The sequence below is a fragment of the Heterodontus francisci genome, chromosome 6 (genome assembly GCF_036365525.1).
Source record: "Heterodontus francisci isolate sHetFra1 chromosome 6, sHetFra1.hap1, whole genome shotgun sequence".
Lineage (NCBI taxonomy): Eukaryota > Metazoa > Chordata > Chondrichthyes > Heterodontiformes > Heterodontidae > Heterodontus > Heterodontus francisci.
The window spans coordinates 90,052,281-90,069,491 of record NC_090376.1 but is presented as its reverse complement, the minus strand read 5'-3'; the positions used below and the strand labels follow the sequence as shown (position 1 = coordinate 90,069,491).

At 41.7% G+C, this 17,211-nt stretch overlaps 1 protein-coding gene across 2 annotated transcripts in view; it reads left to right on the top strand.

Moving 5' to 3' along the window:
- The window catches only part of cwc15 (CWC15 spliceosome associated protein homolog), an 89,707-nt gene that overhangs the window by 15,829 nt on the left and 56,667 nt on the right, over window positions 1-17,211 (top strand). For both annotated transcript variants that reach the window (XM_068032898.1, XM_068032899.1), the window contains 2 exons: window positions 406-578; window positions 7,856-7,968. In XM_068032898.1, the coding sequence (XP_067888999.1) occupies window positions 448-578; window positions 7,856-7,968 (244 nt within the window). In that variant the 5' untranslated portion in view covers window positions 406-447. The remainder of the gene's footprint in view (window positions 1-405; window positions 579-7,855; window positions 7,969-17,211) is intronic.

Genomic DNA, 17,211 nt, shown 5'->3' with positions numbered 1-17,211 from the left:
TTGCATAGTGAATGGTCAGGATTGCTGTTGATGACAGATAGAAGGAGGGAAGAGCTTCTGACCAAAAATGGCACTGTAATGTGACACTCTAAAAGGAAGGGGGTCCACCCAAAGTTGCTACGTTCTGTTAAATAATTAAGCATACAGTTGTTTGTGGGGGTCAAACTATTGAGGAATTTAAGCAAACACTAAATTGTCATCTGTAAAGATATTTTGTGTAGGTACTTTTGACAGTTGTGCTCTATTATAGACTCTGTTGCAACAGTTTGATTTCCTTAGAACTGTATTTGAACAGTAAGTTCTGATTTGTCTGGAAATGTTTCTGAATGCTTTGGAAGTATAAATACTGTTTGGCCTACATGTTTTGTGTGGGTAAACTCTGCAGCTACCCTTTTTCCTCTTCAGGCAACTGCTTTCCTGGTGATCTTTTATGTAGTATACTTAAAAATGACCACTGCTGCACGACCAACTTTTGAACCAGCTAGAGGAGGGAAGGGGAAAGGCGAAGGAGATCTCAGTCAACTTTCCAAGCAGTACTCGAGTCGGGACCTTCCTTCACATACTAAAATCAAATACAGGTTAGAACTTTTTTTTTAAGGGTGTGGGAAAGTTGGATACCGTTTGGGGTGAAGCACTTTTTTCATTTTTGTTGAAGTATGAGACTTTAAAAAAAAAATTGAGTGGAAAATTAATTGACTAGTGACTATTGGTACAATACTTGGGAGTGGTAATGCTTTTGTGTCTGAGATTTTGTTTCTTATCAAGAAATTGATCTTTCCTCAAATGTTTGAGAGAATTGACAGAGGAACAGGTGAATGCTGTGTAAATATACAACATTTCCTTACAGGAATAAAAATGACAGGCAAATCACACTGACTTACTCCACTGAGCCTCTTAGCCAGTTCCTAAGTGCCAAAGATTTGAATGCAGGTTATCGGTTTTGATATTTTGGCTAGAGTGCTGTATGACAACAGAGATTGAAGGGAGATGGCTAAGAAAGGCAAACAAATACATAAAATGTCTAAATCTCTAATAATTCTTCAGATTTATTTAATGACAGCAAATTTTTTATGCTAGCCGAGGAGTATCTAAGTTTCTTATCTTATGGGCCTCTGTATGCATACCAAGGAATGTCACAAGCCACATTTAAATCAAAGAAAAGACGAGTTGGGTAAAATATCTTAAGTGGATGGATGCAACAGTGGCAAATGAAATTTAGTAATACACGTAACAGGTAATGTGCATGCTCCATGAATGGTACTGATAAAGTTATGGATGACATGGAGCAAGATCGTGGCTCCTCGTGTATGCCACTTGACAGGGGCAACCACTGTAGAGCAACAATTAGCAAAGCAGATATAATGCTGAATATATAGCCAAAACAATACAGGTCAAGGACGTTGCACCCCAATATTGTAATGCTCTGGTTGGACCACATTTTGAGTGCTGTGCCCACTCTGGCCATCAAAACTTTAGGCAATTCAGATTAGAGCCATGAGTTTAATTCTTGGTGTCAATAGTATGGGAATCAGCTGGAGAAACTTGGGCTTTCAATCTTGACAGAATGAGACTGGTGGCTGGGTCTATTACAGGTACATAAAGTAGTAAATGGAAAGGAAAATTAATTAAAACTAAACCAAACCACTAGAATACAGATGACGGTGATCAGCATTTCCAAGAGATCCTTGTGTAGTTATTGTGATTTTAAAAAAGTGTTTATGCTATGTGATAGAATTTCATGAAAAGTGCTCATCAGATTGCATCCAAAATTCGGAAGAGTTAATTCTGTGAAGGCAGTCAGCATGCAGATAGCATATTTTGACCAACAAAATGAATAAACTACTTTGAGTGGATACCTGTAAAACCCAAGTTTCTATTTTGGAGATGGGGGACTACAAAATAGAATTTGAACATATATTGGACTCGTTGGTTCTGAACTACATTGGAAAATGTTGCGAAATAACATACCGTATACATAATTCAGACTATGCATTCAGGGATCAAGAGTTGCACACGAAGTACATGACATTCAGCATGAAAACCATCCATGATCAATATATGGCCTCACTTTTTACCTCATTATCATTGTTTTCCAACTGTCTACCAGCAAATTACACCAACTGCTTATCTTAATCTAGATGAATTGTTGATCAGAGCTGCCTCTCTGAACTCTGGAGACTTGGGACTTCAAAGGGAATTGTAAATTTAAGTAAAACTTGTAACTGAAGTAATAGGAAAAATGGCTGCCAAGAGAAGTTAGATTGTATTAGACCAAAGGAAGAGGCTTATGAAGTTGCCAAAAAGAGTAGTAAACCTGGGGATTGGGAGCATTTTAGAATTCAGCAAAGGTGGATCAAGAAATTGATAAAGGGAAAATAGAATATGAAAGTAAACTAGCAAGAAACATAAAAACAGACTGCAAAAGCTTCTATTGGTATATAAAAAGGAAAAGATTAGCAAAGACAAAAGTGGGCCTATTACAGGCAGAGACAGGAGAATTTAAAATCGGGAATAAGAAAATGGCAGAGAAATTAAACAAATACATTGGGCTGGATTTTATGGGCCCCTCTGAGGCGGGCGGGGGGGGTGTGGGTGGTGCCCATAGAATTGCGGCGGGCGTGGAGGACCCGTCACCAAGTGATTTATTTTTTCTGGGGGCGGGGTAAGCTAACGACTGCCTTCCCACTCTGCCAATTGAAGCCCTTAAGTGGCCTAGTAATATCCAATTAAGGGCCTCTTCCTGGTTGGGGGGTTGGTGGGGGGAAAGGATATAACTAGCAGAATAGATAGGGGAGAACCAGTAGACGTGGTGTATTTGGATTTTCAGCAGGCTTTTGATAAGGTCCCACCCAAGAGGTTGGTAAATAAATTAGAGCACATGGGATCTGGGATAATGTACTGGCACGGATTGAGAATTAATTAACGGGACAGAAAACAGTAGGAATAAACGGGCCATTCTCAGGATGGCAGGCTGTGACTAGTGGGGTACTGTAAGGATCATTGCTGGAGTCCCAGCTACTCTCAATCTATATCAATGATTTGGATGTTGGGACCAAATATAATATTTCCAAGTTTGCTGATGACACAAAACTAGGTGGGGATGCTAGTTGTGAGGAGGATGCAAAGAGGCTTCAACGGGATTTAAGCAAGCTACGTGAGTGGGCAAGATCATGGCAGATGGAATATAATGTGGGAAAAATGTGAAATTATCCACTTTGGTAGGAAAAATAGAAATGCAGAGTATTTCATAAATGGTGAGAGATTGGGAAGTGTTGATGTCCAGAGGGACCCGAGTGTCCTTGTTCATGAGTCACGGAAAGCTAACATGCAGTTGCAGCAAGCAATTGGGAAGGCAAATGGTATGTTGGCCTTTTATTGCAAGAGGATTTGAGTACAGGAATATAGAAGTCTAGCTGCAATTGTATAGAGCCTTGGTGAGACCGCACCTGGAGTATTCTGTACAGTTTTGGTCTCCTTACCTAAGGAAGGATATACTTGCCATAGAGGGAATGCAACAAATGTTCACCAGACTAATTCCTGGGATGGTGAGATTGTCCTGTGAGAAGAGATTGGAGAGGCTGGGTCTGTATTCTCTAGAGTTTAGAAGAATGAGAGGTGATCTCATGGAAGCGTACAAAATTCTTACAGGAGTTAATGGGGTAGATGGAGGAAGGATGTTTCCCCTGGCTTGGGGTGGGGGATCTAGAATCAGGGGATGCAGTCTCGGAATAAAGGGTAGGCCATTTAGTGCTGAGATGAGGAGAAATTCTCTACCTCTGAGGGCGGTGGAGGTTCAGTCATTGAGTATGTTCAAGACAGCGATTGATGGAATTCTAGATATAAAGAACAAAAAGAACAAAGATAATTACAGCACAGGAACAGGCCCTTCGGCCCTCCAAGCCTGCGCCGATCCAGATCCTCTCTCTAAACATGTCGCCTTTTTTCTAAGGTTCTGTATCTCTTTTCTTCCTGCCCATTCATGTATCTGTCTAGATACATCGTAAAAGACTCCATCGTGCCCGCATCTACCACCTCCGCTGGCAATGCGTTCCAGGTGCCCACCACCCTCTGCGTAAAGAACTTTCCACGCATATCCCCCCTAAACTTTTCCCCTTTCACTTTGAACTCGTGTCCTCTAGTAATTGAAACCCCCACTCTGGGAAAAAGCCTCTTGCTATCCACCCTGTCTATACCTCTCATGATTTTGTACACCTCAATCAGGTCCCCCCTCAACCTCCGTCTTTCTAATGAAAATAATCCTAATCTACTCAACCTCTCTTCATAGCTAGCGCCCTCCATACCAGGCAACATCCTGGTGAACCTCCTCTGCACCCTCTCCAAAGCATCCACATCCTTTTGATAATGTGGCGACCAGAACTGTACGCAGTATTCCAAATGTGGCCGAACCAAAGTCCTATACAACTGTAACATGACCTGCCAACTCTTGTACTCAATGCCCCGTCCGATGAAGGAAAGCATGCCGTATGCCTTCTTGACCACTCTATTTACCTGCGTTGCCACCTTCAGGGAACAGTGGACCTGAACACCCAAATCTCTCTGGACATCAATTTTCCCCAGGACTTTTCCATTTACTGTATAGTTCACTCTTGAATTGGATCTTCCAAAATGCATCACCTCGCATTTGCCCTGATTGAACTCCATCTGCCATTTCTCTGCCCAACTCTCCAATCTATCTATATTCTGCTGTATTCTCTGACAGTCCCCTTCACTATCTGCTACTCCACCAATCTTAGTGTCGTCTGCAAACTTGCTAATCAGTCCACCTATACTTTCCTCCAAATCATTAATGTATATCACAAACAACAGTGGTCCCAGCACGGATCCCTGTGGAACACCACTGGTCATATGAAAGGCATCAAGGGATATGGGGATAGTGTGGGAAAATGGCGGTGAGGTAGAAGATCAGCCATGATCTAGTTGAATGGCAGAGCAGGCTCAAGGGTCGAATGGCTTACTGTTGCTTCAATGTTCCTTAAATAGTACCTGTTTTTCATTGTGGCTTGATCCTACAACACTGAGGTCATAGCCCTGAAATGCTCTGTTGTAAGACTATGTAATCTGAGTGCTGTAGTCTCTATAGTGGGGTGGAGGGGGCACCTTTTATGCTAAATACTTGAAGCATGGGTCTGCTAATAGTAACCACGTTCAGTGGGGTAGAGTATCTGCTTTGGGTGCAATCTGGGATCCTGATGCAAATTGCAACCAAAATTGCACTCATTTTGAGAAGTTTTTTTTTCTCTAGTTTCTGCTTAATTAGTTGCATATTGCTAAATACTAAATCTGCAAATGAACTAGTGCAATTGATCATTTAAAAATGTAATTCTTTTTTTGAATTATGAAATTTTTTTTTAAAAAGTCATTTACTATTTTCTTGGGATACAGTAGTCAGTTTCTTAATGCATTTTAAAAACAAATTGCATCCAAAAGCTTTTAACTTGTGCCTATTGGTGTCCTTGGGCTCAAAAGAACCAACTTAACATTTAGAGCCTCCTCAAAGAGCTACAAATAAGCGCAGTTAGCGGAAATGCCCAATGCAATTAATTCATCCTGGGGCACAACCAATTCTGGAGCAAGTGATCGTGGAAACTCGATTTATGCTTAAAATTGGGTAATCTTTAGTGCAGGTTGCACCAGTTTTGGACAACTTGTGCTGAAAAAGAAAAGTGCAAAAAGTTCTGCATCATTGTGCCTTCTGTAAATGCTTTGTGACACTGTTTGAATTAAGCATTTTTGCAGTGAGGTGCTGTCTATTTTGCAAGGCCTAGGTCAACCTGAAGATGTCCAATTATGTAAATTGCCGTTGAAAGGTATACCCTGCAGGTTGCATGTTCCATTGTTTCAAAAAAGAATTTAATGTGATGCAGAACCAGTTTATACCCTCGAGAGGCAAGAGCTCTAGCACAGATCCTGGCAAAGTATGATAAACCATATAGTAAGAGCTACCAGAAGAAGTGAAATGAAGCTTGCAAAGGATATTAAAATCAACACACAATTTTTACAATTCTATTACGAAAAAGAGGGTGATCAAGGAACAATCTGGGCCCCTTGAAAACTGATAGATATTGTCAGTGAAAAATAAGGAATTGACCACATGTTGCATAATTATTTGGTATCAGTATTTACCTTAGAGGGAGAGGTTGGTCTGCTGGACATCCATAGGAAACTAATTGAATCAGAGACTCACCAAAATTAACTTGAACAAAGTAACAGTAATGAAGAAAATTATTGGCAGTAAAGAGTGACAAATCCCCATGTCCAGATGTTTTCCATCCCAGGGTTTCAAAGGAAGTAGGTGAGAACATTGCAGATGCTTTAGCTATATTCTTTCAAAGTTCTCTTGGTTCTGGAACCATTCCTTTTAGATTAGGAAATTGTGCATGCCACTCCACTGTTTCAAGAAAGTTGAGAGGGGAAAGCCAGGGAATTATGGATTAGTTAGCCTAACATTTATTGAGAAATTATTAGATGCTGTAATTAAGGATAGAATGACTGAACACCTTGAAAAATTTCAGCTGATCAGAGAGAACCAGCATGGATTTTTAAAGGGTGGGTCATGCCTGATGAATCTGACTGAATTTTGTGAAGAGGAGACTGAAGTAGCAGACAGGAGTATGTCTGTTGATATTTATATGGACTTCCAGAAAGCATTGGATAACGTTCATGGAATTGAGGGCAAGTTATTGACCTGGTTCAGAAATTAGCTGAGTGGCAGGCGACAGAGGGATAATAGGCAGGATAGTTTGCAAGTTGTGACTAGTGGTGTCTGGCAAGGATATATATTGGCGCCTCAACTATTCACTGTATTTGTTAACAACTTAGAGCAGGGCTGATGATTTGTTACAGCAGATGATCCAGTATCTGAGGGGAAAATTGAAAAATCATGTGGACAAGGTGTAGAAAATTTTCTTGCTGCAGAATTGGGTCAGAGGCTGAGAATTCTGCTGTGAGTAACTCGCTGCCTGACTCTCCAAAGCCTGTCCACCATCTACAAGGCACAAGTCAGGAGTGTGATGGAACACTTTCCACTTGCCTTGATGAGTGCAGCTCCAACAGCCCTCCAGGAAGCTTGACATCATCCAGGACAAAGCATCCCGATTGATTGGCACCCCATCTACCACCTTCAACATTCACTCCCTTCACCACTGATGCACCGTGGCGGCAATGTGTATCATCTATAAGATGCACTGCAGCAACTCAACAAGGCTCCTTCGACAGCAACTTCCAAGGCCGCGACCTCTACCACCTAGAAGGACAACGCCAGCAGATGCATGGGAACACTACCACCTGCAAGATCCCCTCCCCCAAGCCACACACCACCCTGACTTGGAACTAAATTGCCGTTCCTTCACTGCTGCTAGGTCAAAATCCTGGAACTTCCTAATAGCACTGTTGGTGTACCTACGCCACATGGCTTGCAGTGGCTAACCACCACCTTCTCGAGGGCAATTAGGGATGGACAATAAATGCTGGCCTAGCCAGCGATGCCCATATTCCGTGAAAGAATAGCAAAAATTGGGCAGCATCTTTCAATAAATATCAAGTTGAGGAGAACCTATCCTAAAGTTAAAAGAAAAGTGATATTAATGAGTTGAAAACAGGACAAATTAGTTGAGCTACAAGTCAGTTCTGTAAGATTGCTGTTTAACTTTTTTATTAGAGATCACTGCAAATTTTAATCCATTCAGAGAAATGCTCATTACAATTTTGCTAAAACTTTAACTGGTTTCCAGAAAATAAGATAATGCCCTAAATATAACTTTTAAACTAACTTGTTAGCTCAATCTGGAAATATAAAAACTGCAAATGATTAAATATTTGTACAATTTGCTTACAGGCAACCAACCCAGGATGTCCCTGAAGAGTTGCGTAGTCGTGACTTCCGCAGGGAACTGGAGGAGAGAGAACGCGTGGTCGTACGTGAAAAGAATAGAGACCGACCACCCAGAGGTATGCAAAAATTTTTTCCAAAACTGGGGAGTTGTTGGATATTGAAATTGTGTTTTTTTTTCTTTTTTGAAACAAAGACACAAACCTCTACAATTTGTGACCAAATGCAATGTTGTAAAATATCAGTTTTCCTTGACTTTTAAATTTAAAAAGTTGTATTTAATTTTTCCACTTGGTGAATGTGTCCCTAGGACTATTGGGCCTGTAGAACTGAGGAAATTAATAATTTTGAACTAAAAGTTTGAGCGTTTTGTTATTTTGTTTTCAATGTTGGCAATTTGTCACAAGCCTAGACTGATAATTGCATTTTTCTTTTTGTGATGCAAGGTACTGAATTTCTTTGTCATTTTACATAAGAACCTACGTAAAATGTAAATTTTCTGTTAACTCATGTAAATGTTCAGACTAACAACTAGGGTTCCTTTTCTGCACTGAGAAACTGTTGGATTCATCTGATAAATGTATTTTGTTTCTCTGCCAGTCTATTGGATAGGAAGCTTTGCAGCAAGGATGATGTGGTTGTGCCATATGTACGAGAATCTATGCAATGTTAGATTGGTGGACTGTAGATTTGGGGCTACTATCACCTTCGAGGCAAAGATCCTGATCCTGGCTGTACAGTTATGTAAATGTGCTGAACAGAGACTTGGGTAATTTCACAGGGATGATGAGAAGGTCACCCTGAGCTTTTTCTCTTGCCTCCTTTAGGATAATTTTGAGACACTGGGACTAAGTTGCACTGTTCTTTAATTAAGAAAGTGCTCCTAGCTTGGTATTACAGCAAGGAACCAAACATAATATTTGAGTAAATTTTCATATTTATTGCATAGGTATTAATCATTGCCCAGATGCAATGCAGAGAGGCAAATGAAGAAGTGGGTTAATATGCTAATGTAGGGTCTGCCCAGTTATACTCAGGCTATGCTCAACAGCCAGATGAGAGAGATGAAAATTTACCCCTTCGTGTTTGACAAAATTGACACATTGTTTGTCTCACAGCAAGCAGTGATGTTGTTGGCTGTCAATGCTATACTGTTGAAACATTACATGACATTTCATCCTAACATTTTCTGTGGAAGAAAGATAATGCAAACAAGGTTGCATTAAGTTGGAAAAAGAAAGAACTTGTTCGTTTAGCGCTTTCCATGACCATGGGACGTCCCAAAGCATTTTATACCGATGAACTACTTTTGAAGTGTAGTCATTATTGTAATTTAGCAGGCAAACAGCAGGCAATTTGCACGCAGCATGATAATGACCAGATAATCTGTTTGTGATGTTTGAGGGATGGATATTGTTCAAAGCTCCCCTGCTCTTCAGATAGTTCCATGGATTTTCTGTCTCATAACATCTCATCCAAAAGATGGCATCTGTAACAGTGTAGAACTCCCTCAGTTCTGTACTGTAGTATCTGCCTAGATTATATGTCCAAGACTATGGAGTGGGACTTGAACCCACATCCTTCTGTCTTTGATCTGAGAGTGCATTCAAGATGATTTTCTAGAGCAGTATGTCAAGGGAACATATTACTTTCATTTTTAGTTATTTTTTCTTCTTTTTTTTTACATTCTTTTTTACATTTTTTACAACCTTTTTTTTTGCATTTATTTAATTTCATCTTAGTTTGTTCAGTTTGCTTACCCACTGTTTTTTTTCAGGTTTGCACTTGCTGCTGTTCAATATTCAGTGTATTAACACCTAATCTGTACTAATGCTTTGTCTTTCAACACACCATTAACATATTGTTTGCCTTTGCTCCGTGACCTTTTGGGCAGCTATGTGGCCTGGTCCAATCTCGACCTCCTTTGTTATCTCTTGCCCCACCCCCACCTCACCTACCTATAACCTGTGACTTTTCTAATATTTGTCAGTTCCGAAGAAGGGTCACTGACCCGAAACGTTAACTCTGCTTCTCTTTTCACAGATGCTGCCAGACCTGCTGAGTGGTTCCAGCATTTCTTGTTTTTATGTCAAGGGAACAGGCTATTTTAAGTCTAGTATTGTGCAATGAAGCAGGGTTAATTAATAACCTTGTAATAAAGGAGCCTCTGGGAAAGAGTGATCGTAACAATAGAATTTTACATCGAGTTTGAGTTTAAGTTTAGGGTCTTTAATCTGAACAAAACAAGTTACGTAGGTGTAAGGGGTCATTTGGCTAAGGTAGATGGGAAACCAGATTTTAAAATGCGCTAGTAGGTAAGCAATGGTAAACATTGCAAGTTGTGAATTAATTCTTTAAAAGAATATGCATTCCCTTAAGGAATAAAAAGGCCGTGGCAAAGTGGTCCAATCATGACTGACAAAAAAGTTAATGTTAGACTCTAGGAAGAGGCTTGTTGCTAGAAAGAGTAGAACATGTGTTGTTTTCCTTGGAGCGGAGAAGGCTGAGGGGGGACCTGATTGAGGTATACAAAATTATGAGGGTCATGGATAGGATAGATAGGAAGAAACTTTTTCCCTTAGCAGAGAGGTCAATAACTAGGGGGAATAGATTTAAGGTAAGGGACAGGAGGTTGAGGGGAGTTGAGGAAAAAAAAATTTTCACCCAAAGGGTGGTTGGAATCTGGAACGCACTGCCTGAAGGGGTGGTAGAGGCAGGAACACTCACGACATTTAAAAGTATTTAGATGAGCACTTGAAACACCATAGCATACAAGGCTATGGGCCAAGTGTGGGGAAGTGGGATTAGTTTTGGATGGGTGCTTGATGGTTGGCACAGACGCATTGGGCTGAAGGACCTGTTTCTGTGCTGTAAAACTCTATGACACTATGTGAAGATTGAGAGGGTCATAGAATTCGCATAGGCTGATCAAGGAATTGATAAACTAAGAGAAAATAGGACATGAGAGTAAACTTGCTAGTGGCATAAAACAGATTGTTTAAAAAAAGGAAGAGATTAATAAAAGTAAATTTGGGTCCCTCAGAGGCAGATGCAGAAGAAATTATAAGAAGGAACAGAGAAGTGAGAGACATTACAAGAATATTTTGTATCTGACTTTGTGGCAGAAGACACACACAAAAAATTCCAGAGATAGTGGGGAACCAAGGGTCTAGTGAAAATAAGGAACTTGAGGAAATTAGTTTTGGTAAGAAATCATACTGGAAAAATTAATGGGACGAAAAGCTGACAAATCCCTTGGACCTGATGGCCTACGCCTTTTATTCATATATAAGGAGCAAGAGGGTAACTAGAGAAAGGATTGGCCCACTCAAGGACAAAGGAGGAAAACTATGCGTGGAGTCAGAGAAAATGGGTGAGATTCTAAATGAGTACTTTGCATCGGTATTCACCGAGGAGAGGGACATGACAGATGTTGAGGTTAGGGATAGATGTTTGATTACTCTCGGTCAAGTCGGCATAAGGAGGGAGGAAGTGTTGGGTATTCTAAAAGGCATTAAGGTGGACAAGTCCCCAGGTCCGGATGGGATCTATCCCAGGTTACTGAGGGAAGCGAGAGAGGAAATAGCTGGGGCCTTAACAGATATCTTTGCAGCATTCTTAAACACGGGTGAGGTCCCGGAGGACTGGAGAATTGCTAATGTTGTCCCCTTGTTTAAGAAGGGTAGCGGGGATAATCCAGGTAATTATAGACCGGTGAGCCTGACGTCAGTGGTAGGGAAGCTGCTGGAGAAGATACTGAGGGATAGGATCTATTCCCATTTGGAAGAAAATGGGCTTATCAGTGATGGGCAGCATGGTTTTGTGCAGGGAAGGTCATGTCTTACCAACTTAATAGAATTCTTTGAGGAAGTGACAAAGTTGATTGATGAGGGAAGGGCTGTGGATGTCATATACATGGACTTCAGTAAGGCGTTTGATAAGGTTCCCCATGGTAGGTTGATGGAGAAAGTGAAGTCGCATGGGGCCCAGGGTGTACTAGCCAGATGGATAAAGAACTGGCTGGGCAGCAGGAGACACAGAGTAGCAGTGGAAGGGAGTTTCTCAATATGGAGACGTGTGACCAGTGGTGTTCCACAGGGATCCGTGCTGGGACCACTGTTGTTTGTGATATACATAAATGATTTGGAGGAAAGTATAGGTGGTCTGATTAGCAAGTTTGCAGACGACACTAAGATTGGTGGAGTAGCAGATAGTGAAAGGGACTGTCAGAGAATACAGCAGAATATAGATAGATTGGAGAGTTGGGCAGAGAAACGGCAGATGGAGTTCAATCCGGGCAAATGCGAGGTGATGCATTTTGGAAGATCCAATTCAAGATTGAACTATACAATAAATGGAAAAGTCCTGGGGAAAATTGATGTACAGAGAGATTCGGGTGTTCAGGTCCATTGTTCCCTGAAGGTGGCAATGCAGGTCAATAGAGTGGTCAAGAAGACATATGGCATGCTTTCCTTCATCGGACGGGGTATTGAGTACAAGGGTTGGCAGGTCATGTTACAGTTGTATACGACTTTGGTTCGACCACATTTGGAATACTGCATGCAGTTCTGGTCGCCACATTACCAAAAGGATGTAGATGCTTTGGAGAGGGTGCAGAGGAGGTTCACCAGGATGTTGCCTGGTATGGAGGGCGCTAGCTATGAAGAGAGATTGAGTAGATTAGGATTATTTTCATTAGAAAGACGGAGGTTGAGGGGGGACCTGATTGAGGTGTACAAAATCATGAGAGGTATAGACAGGGTGGATAGCAAGAAGCTTTTTCCCAGAGTGGGGGATTCAATTAAAAGCAAAATACTGCTGATGCTGGAAATCTGAAATAAAAACAAGAAATGCTGGAATCACTCAGCAGGTCTGGCAGCATCTGTGAAAAGAGAAGCAGAGTTAACGTTTCGGGTCAGTGACCCTTCTTCGGAACTGACAAATATTAGAAAAGTCACAGGTTATAAGCAAGTGAGGTGGGGGTGGGGCAAGAGATAACAAAGGAGGTCTAGATTGGACCAGGCCACATAGCTGACCAAAAGGTCACGGAGCAAAGGCAAACAATATGTTAATGGTGTGTTGAAAGACAAAGCATTAGTACAGATTAGGTGTTAATACACTGAATATTGAACAGCAGCAAGTGCAAACCTGAAAAAAAACAGTGGGTAAGCAAACTGAACAAACTAAGATGAAATGAAATAAATGCAAAAAAAATTGTAAAAAAAAAAGGAAGAAAAAATCACTAAAAATGAAAGTAAAATGGGGGGCTGTCATGCTCTGAAATTATTGAACTCAATGTTCAGTCCGGCAGGCTGTAGTGTGCCTAATCGGTAGATGAGATGCTGTTCCTCGAGCTTGCGTTGATGTTCACTGGAACACTGCAGCAATCCCAGGACAGATGTGAGCATGAGAGCAGGGGGGAGTGTTGAAATGGCAAGCAACCGGAAGCTCAGGGTCCTGCTTGCGGACTGAGCGGAGATGTTCCGCAAAGCGGTCACCCAGTCTGCGCTTGGTCTCCCCAATGTAGAGGAGACCACACTGTGAGCAGCGAATACAGTATACTACATTGAAAGAAGTACAAGTGAATCGCTGCTTCACCTGAAAGGAGTGTTTGGGGCCTGGGATAGTGAGGAGAGAGGAGGTAAATGGGCAGGTATTACACCTCCTGCGATTGCAGGGGAAGGTGCCATGGGACGGGGACGAGGTGGTGGGGGTAATGGAGGAGTGGACCAGGGAGTGGGGAATCAATTACTAGGGGTCAGGAGTTCAAAGTGAGAGGGGAAAAGTTTAGGGGGGATATGCGTGGAAAGTTCTTTACGCAGAGGGTGGTGGGTGCCTGGAACGCGTTGCCAGCGGAGGTGGTAGACGCGGGCACGATAGCGTCTTTTAAGATGTATTTAGACAGATACATGAATGGGCAGGAAGCAAAGAGATACAGACCCTTAGAAAATAGGCGACAGGTTTAGATAGAGGATCTGGATCGGCGCAGGCTTGGAGGGCCGAAGGGCCTGTTCCTGTGCTGTAATTTTCTTTGTTTCTTTGTTCTTTAGGGTTTTAAGAGGTAGCTACAGATAGTAGATGCATTGGTTTTGTTCTTCCAGAATTCCCTAGATTCAAGAATGGTCTCTGTAGATTGTAAGATAGACAACATAAGCGCACTATTCAAGAAAGAAAGGAGAGAGGAAACTAAGAACTATATGCTAGTTTGCCTGACATCTGTAGTAGAGAAAATGCTGGAATCATTTATTAGGGTTATGATAACTGGGCACTTCCAGAATCATATGATTGGGCAGAGTCAGCACGGATATTTGAAAGAGAAATTGTTTGACAAATCTTAAGTTTTTTGAGGTTCTAAGCAGACCGTATAAAGGGGAAACCAAAAAGCATTCAATAAGATGCTGCACAAGAAGTTATTACACAAAATTAGGGCTCATGAAATCAGGGGTCACATATTAGCATGGATTAAGGATTGGTTAACGGATAGAAAACAGTAGGAACAAGCAGGTGATTTTCAGGTTGGCAGGCTATAACTAGTGGGGTACTGCAAGGATCAGTGCTTCGGCGTCAGCTATTTAGAATCTCTGTCAGTGACTTGGATGAGGCACATGAGTGTAATGTATCCAGGTTTGCTGACAATGCAGTGCTAGGTGAGGAAGTAAGCTGTGAGGAGGACACAACAAGTTGCAGAAGGTTATAGACCGATTGTGATTGGGCATGAAGGTGTAAATGAAATATTATGTGAAGAAATGTGAAGTTGTCCACTTTGGTAGGAAAAATAGAAAAGCAGAATTTATTTAATGGTGAGAGACTGGGAATTGTTAGTATTCAGAAAGATCTGGGTGTCGTCGTTCACGCATCACAATATTAATTATGCAAATACAACAAGCAGTTGGGAAAGCAAATGGTATGTTAGGCTTCATTACAATGGAATTGGTTCAGTACAGAAGCTTTTGGCACTCTCTTACCCAAAAGAGCTATGGATTCTCAGTCATTGAGTATGTTCAAGTCAGGGGTTGATAGATTTTTGGATACTAAGAGAATCAAGGGATGTGGGAAGGTGCAGCTGAGTTAGAAAATCAGCCATGGCCCTGACCTTAGACCGGAGCAACGGCAGTCGGAGGCAGATCCGGAGCGGGACGTGTGGAAATAAAGAGCGGGGCTCGAGGCCTACGCCTACCTTAGACCGGAACAGCGGCAGTGGACCTGGGAGGAGATACTACAGTGTAGGCATGTCCCCACTAAGATAAAGGGTGGTACTGACAAATCTAGAGCCCCCTGGTTATCTGGAAGCTTACAGGGTAAGTTAAAGCAGAAAAAGAAAGCTTATGATGATCACAAAAATCTTAATACTTGAAAAAGCCTAGAAGACTTTCGAAAGTGCAGCGGAGAAGTAAATAAATGAAATTAGAAAAGCAGAGGACATGAACAATTATTGGCGGGTAAAATCAAGGAAAACCCGAAGATGTTTCATCAGTACATTAAGAACAAGAGGATAACTAAGGAAAGGGTAGGGCCTATCAGAGAGGAACAGGGAACTCACACATGGATGCAGAAGATGTGGGCAGGGTTCTTAATGAATTTTTTGCCTCTGTCTTCACAATGGAGAAGGATGATGCATTGCAGTAAAAGAGGAGGAGTGTGAAATATTACATACGATTAGCAGAGAAGAAGTACTAGAAGGTCCAACATCCTTGAAAGTGGATAAATCACCAGGGCTGGATGGATTGCATTCCCAGATCGTTAAAGGAAGCTGGAGAGGAAATTGCGGATGCGCTGAGGATCATCTTCAAATCCTCACTGGATATGGGCGAGGAGCCAGAGGATTGGAGGTCCACGAACATTGTACCATTGTTTAAAAAGGGTGCGAGGTATAAGCCAAATAATTATAGGCTGGTCAGTCTGGCCTTGGTGGTGAGAAAATTATTAGAATCAATTCTGAGGGACAGGATAAACTGCCACTTAGAAAGGCACGGATTCATCGGGGATAGTCAGCATGGATTTGTTAAGGGAAGGTCATGTCTTACGAACTTAATTGAATTCTTTGAGGAAGTAACAAGGAGGATTGATGAGAATGTGCAGTGGATGTAGTCTACATGAATTTTAGTAAAGCATTTGACAAGGTCCCGCATGGCAGACTGGTCAGTAAAATAAAAGCCTGTGGGATACAGGGGACTGTGGCAGATTGGATCCAAAATTGGCTCAGGGCCAGGAGACAAAGGGTAGTAGTCGACGGATGTTTTTCTGAATGGAAAGCTGTTTCCAGTGACGTTCCACAGGGCTCAGTGTTGGGGCCCCTTTCTATTTGTGGTATATATTAATGATTTGGACTTAAAAATGGGAGGTATGATGTGGGAAGTTTGCAGATGACACAAAAATTGGCTGCGTAGTTGATAGTGAAGAGGATAGCCATAGACTCCAGAAAGATATCAATCATTTGGTTGAGTGGACAGAAAAGTGGCAAATGGAATTCAATTTAGGTAAATGTGAGGTAATGCATTTGGGGAGGGCAAATAAAGCGAGGGAATACACCAGAAATGGGAGGATTTAAAAAAAAAAAAAAAAATTTTTTTTTTGATTTTAATTTGAGAGGGATAGAAGTAAGGAGACATTGGAGTGTATATCTACAGGTCCCTGATGGTGGCAAGACAGGTAGATAGAGTGGTGAAGAAGGCATATGGAATGCTTTCCTTCATTGTCCAAGGTATAGAATTCAGAAGGAGGGATGTAATGCTGGAACTGTATAAAATGCTGGTTAGGCCACAGTTGGAGTATTGTGTGCAGTTCTGGTCACCACATTACAGAAAGGACATAATTGCTTTGGAGAGAGTACAGAGAAGATTTACAAGAATATTGCCAGGGCTCGAAAGTTGCAGCTATGAGGAAAGATTGGATAGGCGAGGGTTGTCCTCCTTAGAACAGAGGAGACTGAGGGGTAACTTGATAGAGGTGTACAAAATTATGAGGGGCCTAGATAGAGTAGACAGGAAGGAACTGTCTCTCCTAGCGGAGAGGTCAATTACCAGGGGGCACAGATTTAAGGTGATTGGTAGAAGGATTAGAGGGGACATGAGGAAAATCTTTTTCACCCAGAGGGTGGTGGGTGTATGAAATTCACTGCCAGGAACAGTGGTGGAGGCAGTAACCCTCAATTCTTTTAAAAGTAACATGCATCTGAAGTGCTGTAACCGGCAAGGCTATGGACCAGGTGCTGGAAGGTGGGTTTAGATTGGTTGGCTAGTTTTTTTTGGCACGGACGCAACATGTTGAATGGCCTCTTTCTTGTGCTGTAATTTTTCTATGGTTTTATGGAATGGTGGAGTCGGCTTGAATGGCCTTTTCCTACTCTTATTATGTACCACTGC